This window comes from Hemibagrus wyckioides, linkage group LG25 (genome assembly GCF_019097595.1).
Source record: "Hemibagrus wyckioides isolate EC202008001 linkage group LG25, SWU_Hwy_1.0, whole genome shotgun sequence".
NCBI classification, from domain to species: domain Eukaryota; kingdom Metazoa; phylum Chordata; class Actinopteri; order Siluriformes; family Bagridae; genus Hemibagrus; species Hemibagrus wyckioides.
This window is the reverse complement of record NC_080734.1, coordinates 2,218,392-2,224,205: the sequence shown is the minus strand read 5'-3', so window position 1 is coordinate 2,224,205 and position 5,814 is coordinate 2,218,392. Positions and strand designations below refer to the sequence as shown.

Here is a 5,814-nt window from a genome sequence, read left to right as displayed (position 1 = left end):
TATTCTGCTAGGCCAAAGCTTCTCCCAGGGCATGAAAATCAGGATTTGATTGCCTGTAGAGGCAGGTGCTAAGGCCCAGGGAGTGGAGTCTCCACCTGCAGGTGGTTGAGTGTATTTGGCAGATTTTCAGCCAGGCAGAAGTAGATCTGTTCACCTCCAAACAATTGACTCACTGTCCGCTATGGTATTCCCTTTCTCACCTGGCCCCTCTGGGCCTGGATGGTATAGACATGACCAAGACTCTGCCTGTACACCTTTCCCACTGTAGCTCTTCTCCCAGAAGTACTAGCCAGAGTGCACCATGTTTGAGTCCATCTTCTTCTAGTGGCTTCTTGTTGGTCTGCTTGAGTTTGGGTTGCAGACTCCTAGATGAGACTCCTTGGAAGATTCTCATCAGGGAAGATCTCGTCTCTTACGCACAGGTGGCAATCCTACACCCCAGCCTTGAGATTTGGAATCTCTGGGTCTGGACCCTCAGGGGGACCAGTTTCTAGAGGCAGGCCTATGATCTGATGTAGTGGAGATTCTGTTGAACACTAGGGCTCCCTCCACCAGAAAGCTGTACGCTCTGAATTGGAGGCTTTTTAACCTCAAGTTCAATCAGCAGTGTCAGGACCCATTTCACTGGCTGTTCAGTACAGTGTTGGAGTTTCTGCAGTTTCACCTTTCCCATGACCTGTCCCCCTCTACTTTAAAAGTGTATGTGGCCACTATTGCTGTGGACCATGCCTCCTCTTCCGGTACCTCTCTGTGGTCCTGGAGGGGCTGCACAAAACTTTCTTGGAGCCCATGGAGTCATGCTCTGAAACATTTTTTACCCTAAAGATGGCTCTGCTCTTAGCCTTGGCCTCCCTTAAAAGATTAGGAGATCTGCAGACTCCATCAGTCGCCCCTGCCTGCTTAGAATTTGCCCCTGGCATGACTAAGGCTATCCTCCAGCCTGGCAGGATACATCTTACAGGCCTTCTGTGCTCCGCCCAATGAGTCAGCAGAACAGGAGAGGCTGCACTTGCTACGCCTGGGCCGTGACAACTTATGTCCATCACTCAAGCTTGTGGCATATGTCCTCCTCCTTTTTTGTCTGTTTTGGGAGCCAGAACAAAGACAATCTGGTCTCCAAGGAGCCCTTGGCAGTCTGGGTAGTTGAGGCTATTTCCCAGGCCTATTAGGTGCACGGTATTGCTTTGCCTCTAGGAGTTTAAGCTCACTCTACCAGGGATATTGCCTCGTCCAGTGCCCTGGCCAGGGGTGTTACCCTCCAAGAAATTTGTGTTGGGGCAGTCCGATCTTCTCTACACACCTTTATCAGGTTCTATAACCTGGACCCCACTCTAGGGTTCCAGGTATTTCATGGCTAATTGATATTCTGATATTGGTTTGCTCATGCTCTCTCACTGCTTGTGTTCTGGTACAAAATGAATCTCCAGCAATATTGCATTTGCATAAGTGACATATGGAATTGAAGAAGTGATCAAGTGCTTGCAATTGGCCTGAAAAACTACCCATCCTCATCAACCTGTGTGAAGTGGTTAAAGTTTCAGAGTATACCAGTGAAAAGGGGACAGGTAGACATCACACGAAATACATAATGCACTGTTGTTTATTGTTTTACACACATTAGATTAGGAGTGAGCACCACCCTTTTCCCTTGGGTTTTTGTTTGTGCTGTTTTTTGTAAATATTTTAAATATTTAGCTTTTTGTATATTTCCTCATCATCATCATCATCATTATTTGCAGCTTCTACCTCTTTCTTTTGTCTGTGTAATAAAATTTTCCTCATTCACACTCTCTCTGCCCTCTCTGCCTGTCAGGATGGTTGGACATTTCCCTGCCGGAACACTAGGGGGCTTACCGGCAGTGTGGGTTCTGTGTAATGTGTTTTTTTTGTTTTTTCACGTGTTTGCCCCACCTGATCCTTAGTCCCTCCCTACATCTGTACACGTTTCTAATGTGTCATTATAACCTTCCCTATTAATACAGTTGCATTTATTTTTTTCTGATTCATTGTGTGTGCCTCTTTTGTTCCCAGTATCCTGTTTTGGTATTGCTGTGTCTGAATTTTCTCCGCACTGTTTCCTGTATTGAGCAGCAAGGTGCCTTAGCGGTTAGCACTGTTGCCTCACAGCAAGAAGGCCCTGGGTTTGAATCCTGGGTTAGAACAGGCAGTGGCCTTTCTGTGTGGAGTTTGTATGCTCTCCTTGTGCCTGCATGGGTTTCCTCCCATAGTCCAAAAAGTGTGTGTGGTTGTCAGTCCATATGTGGCCCTGTGATGGACTGGTGACCTGTCCAGGGTGTACCTTCAGTACCTTCAGGGTGTTTCTTCAGTTCCTGTGAACATCTGGAGAATGCCGCCTCACTTCTGTACCATCAGAGGATGGCCTGGTTTCTGTTCCAGCCTTCTGTGGACCTTTCAGATCCTTTGAGGACATAAAGTATTGTTGGCATTTAGCAGAGGATGTTTCCATACCTCCCTCCCTTTCAGGACATTGCTCTCTCCCCGGCTCAGCTGGGGTTGTTGCTCAGCTTCTACAGCTCATTCTGGGATTCACTGGACTTTCTTCTCAGCCGAGGATTTTGCTCGGCCCTCCAGCTCGGCTTTGGACATCACTCAGGGCTCCCTGGCTTTGCCACCATGTCCCTCGCTTCCTTCATGTGCCTCGCCATGTTACTCGCTTCCTCCTTAAACCTCGTGGTGGCCCTTGCTCCCCCCTTGGACCTCACTGTGCTTTTCGCTCCTCTCTGCTCCTTGCCCGGACTGTTGGCCCTTCTGACTTCCGGGCATGCTTCTGGGTTGGTGAGTCGGGAGCTGCGCCTCGAGTGGAGGGTTACTGTCAGGATGGTTGGCCATTTTCCTGCTGGAACACCAGGGGCTTTCCCGCAGCATGTGTTCTGTGTCATGTTTTTGTTTTGTTTTTTTGTGTTTTCACGTGTATTTGCCTTGCCCGATCCTTAGTCCCTCCCTATCTCTGCACACCTGTTCCTAATGTGTCATTACCACTTTCCCTGTTTATACCGGTTGTGTAGTGTTTGTTTTTCTCTGAGTCCTCGTTATAGTTGTGTTCCTATTTTGTTCCTGGTATCCTGTTTATGCATCACTGTTTCTGAGTTTTCTCCCCAGTGTTTCCTGTGTACATCTTTGTCTTTGTAAAATAATAGAAAATGTCTCTGCATCTGGGTCTGATCCCGGTCTGTGGAGGCATCTGTTTGTGACAAAACTATTTTATTTTAAGTATATCATCTGAAGTCAAAACAATGGCAAATAATGAATTCCTCTGTGTGGAAACAAACCTGGGATTATAATCCCAGGCCCCAAAATAGGCTAGAAACACATGAGAGTGGACAAAAGTGTCCAAGATCAAGTCTGAGAAAGCTCTTAAAAAGCTCTTATTTTGGGTCAACAGTCTAAATGTTTTTCTATTAGAATCTCAGGCTGGAACACAAAAGCTGGACTTCATTCATAAAAATGTCTCTAATAAATATAATGCAGTATATTAACAACACTATTTATACAGACTGTGCTGTAACTGTGGACTTCTTGTATAACAGAGAAAGAATCGGTATTAAAGTATAAACTCACGTCTTTAGGGAGATATGGATAATTTAAGGATTAACCTGGATAAAACATTCAGAATTATTTATTTAATTCATTATTTAGTCTATGAGTCCAGCAGTTTCACACCTTTGATGTGGTAAAAACCTTAATGGCCTCATGCTGCTGTTTGAGATGTTTGTGCTCTAGTGTCCATCACACCAGAGAGTGTGTGTGTCAGTGTTAGTGGAAACAGCTCTGTGGTTTAAAGTGAGAGATACAAACAAAAGACAGAAAGAGATGTTAGACTTTTATAAAGCCAGAGATTAGAACATTAGAACAGAAGTTAAAAGTCAGAGACACATTTCATTATTGAGAAACTTCAGTAATGAGAACAGAACTTTAAAATCCAGAATTAATTCAGTTCATCACCTCGACACAGTGAATGTTAGTGTTTTAATCTAAGTTTATTTGTGTAATCAGGGTGTTGTAGTGACCAGGACATTCACACCAGAATGAGAGTTCTTTATTAAATAATGTTAACTTAAACTTAGGCCTGACTTTAGAAAGGCTACTGATCTTGCAGAACACAACAAAGCTCCACACACACACACACACACACACAAACACACACACACTCTTTCTCTCTCTCTCTCTCTCTCTCTCTCTCTGTGAGAAGAATCTGTACCACAGCCTGCTGGTGCAGGATCTGATGCTGTGATACCGTCTGCCTGATGATAGCAGCAAGAGAAGTCCATGGTTCAGGTGACTGGAGTCTCCTGCCTGCACCGCCTGGTGTAGATGTCCTGGAAGGAAGGAAGGAAGCTCACCTCAGATGATGTGCTGGACTGTCTGCACCACTCTCTGTACAGCTCTGTGGTTGAGGGTGGTGTTGTTCCTGTACTTGTTCTTTATGTCCAGGTGGGAGAGAGAGCAGTTTGTAGGGTGAAGGTAATGGCATTGTGAGTGGAACAGAAGTAACGATAAGCAAACCGCAGTGAGTCGAATGAGGCAGGCAGAACAGAGCAGATGTCTCTGATGAGCTTCTCAAAGTATTTATTGACAATGGTGGTCAGAACAACAGGACATCAGTCGTTCAAGCAGTTCATCACAGATTTCCTTGGTATGGGCACAATGGTGGACATTTTAAAAGTTTGAGAGTGTGGTAATGTGTGTGTGGACATGAGACTGGACACTGAACACTGTTAAAGACTGAAGACTGGGCTCTGTGCAGGACACTCGAACCTCCACTCCAACCTTAACCTTAACACATCATGTCTTCATGGAGCTGCTTTGTGCACAGGGACATTGTCATGCTGGAACAGTGTCTGTTCCTCTTAGTTCCAGTGAAAGGAAACTGTAATGTTACAGCGTACAAAGACATTCTACACAATTGTGTGTTTAAACTTTGTGGAACATGTAGAAATGTCATTAATGTCAGCATAGTGTGTGTGAGTTCTGGTGGTGAGACAGTTCCTTAATATCACCCAACTCACACACATAACTGATCTCTGAGACGTGTCTGAGACTGAACAAGGTAACTGCTTAGCTGTCACTGAGAAGATGCCTTTAAGAGACTGGGTTTTGTATTTTAGCTAAAAAACATGGAAGTAAATCAATATTTAAGGTCATTGAAGGTACAACACTGGAGCTTAAGTTTAAACTGGAAGCTCAAAAAGTAAATTAGCATTCTTTAGTTTGACTGTTAGCAAATTTTTTTAGAAAATAAATTTTTCCCTACAAGTACTTCATTAATCTTCTTCTATCAGAGCGGTTCCAGCACACAGGACTGATAGAGCTCCAGTATATCATATCTGTAAAGTCATGTGACTCATCACAGCATCAGAATAGACAAGAACTCACTGTGAGCTTCATCTCATTACAGCTAATGGACCAATCAGATCAGTCCACAGGTTCAAAACATCCAATCAGGTGTGAGTCTGGACCTGGTTTTCTACTGAACACACAAGTTCATTCCCTCACTATCACTTCGTCTGAACAGGAACGATGACCACACTCTTTGTCGCTCTTTGTGTTCTTTTTTCTCTCTTCACAGCTGGTGAGTAACATTCTGAAAACTTTAACTTCAATTAATTCAATATGAAATATTACTGTATTATCATTAAATATTAAACACTTTTTACAGTAAATTCTTCTGACATCAAGGAGCTTCATGTGAGAACAGTAAAGAGTGGAGAAGATGTAACTATGGAGTGTAACATTAGCAGTGTCACAGGGAAAGATAAAGTAGTTTGGTTCAGACAGAGTTCAGGAAAATTGCCT

The 5,814-nt window shown here is 44.0% G+C and overlaps 1 protein-coding gene across 1 annotated transcript in view; it reads left to right on the top strand.

The window, feature by feature from the left end:
• Positions 1 to 5,437: 5,437 nt before the first annotated feature.
• Positions 5,438 to 5,814, top strand: part of LOC131346083 (T-cell surface glycoprotein CD8 beta chain-like) — a 2,506-nt gene continuing 2,129 nt past the window's right edge. The window contains exons 1-2 of the mRNA XM_058379421.1: positions 5,438 to 5,590; positions 5,678 to 5,814. The exon at positions 5,678 to 5,814 is cut by the window's right edge and continues 208 nt beyond it. Of these exons, the coding sequence (XP_058235404.1) occupies positions 5,539 to 5,590; positions 5,678 to 5,814 (189 nt within the window). The 5' untranslated portion in view covers positions 5,438 to 5,538. The remainder of the gene's footprint in view (positions 5,591 to 5,677) is intronic.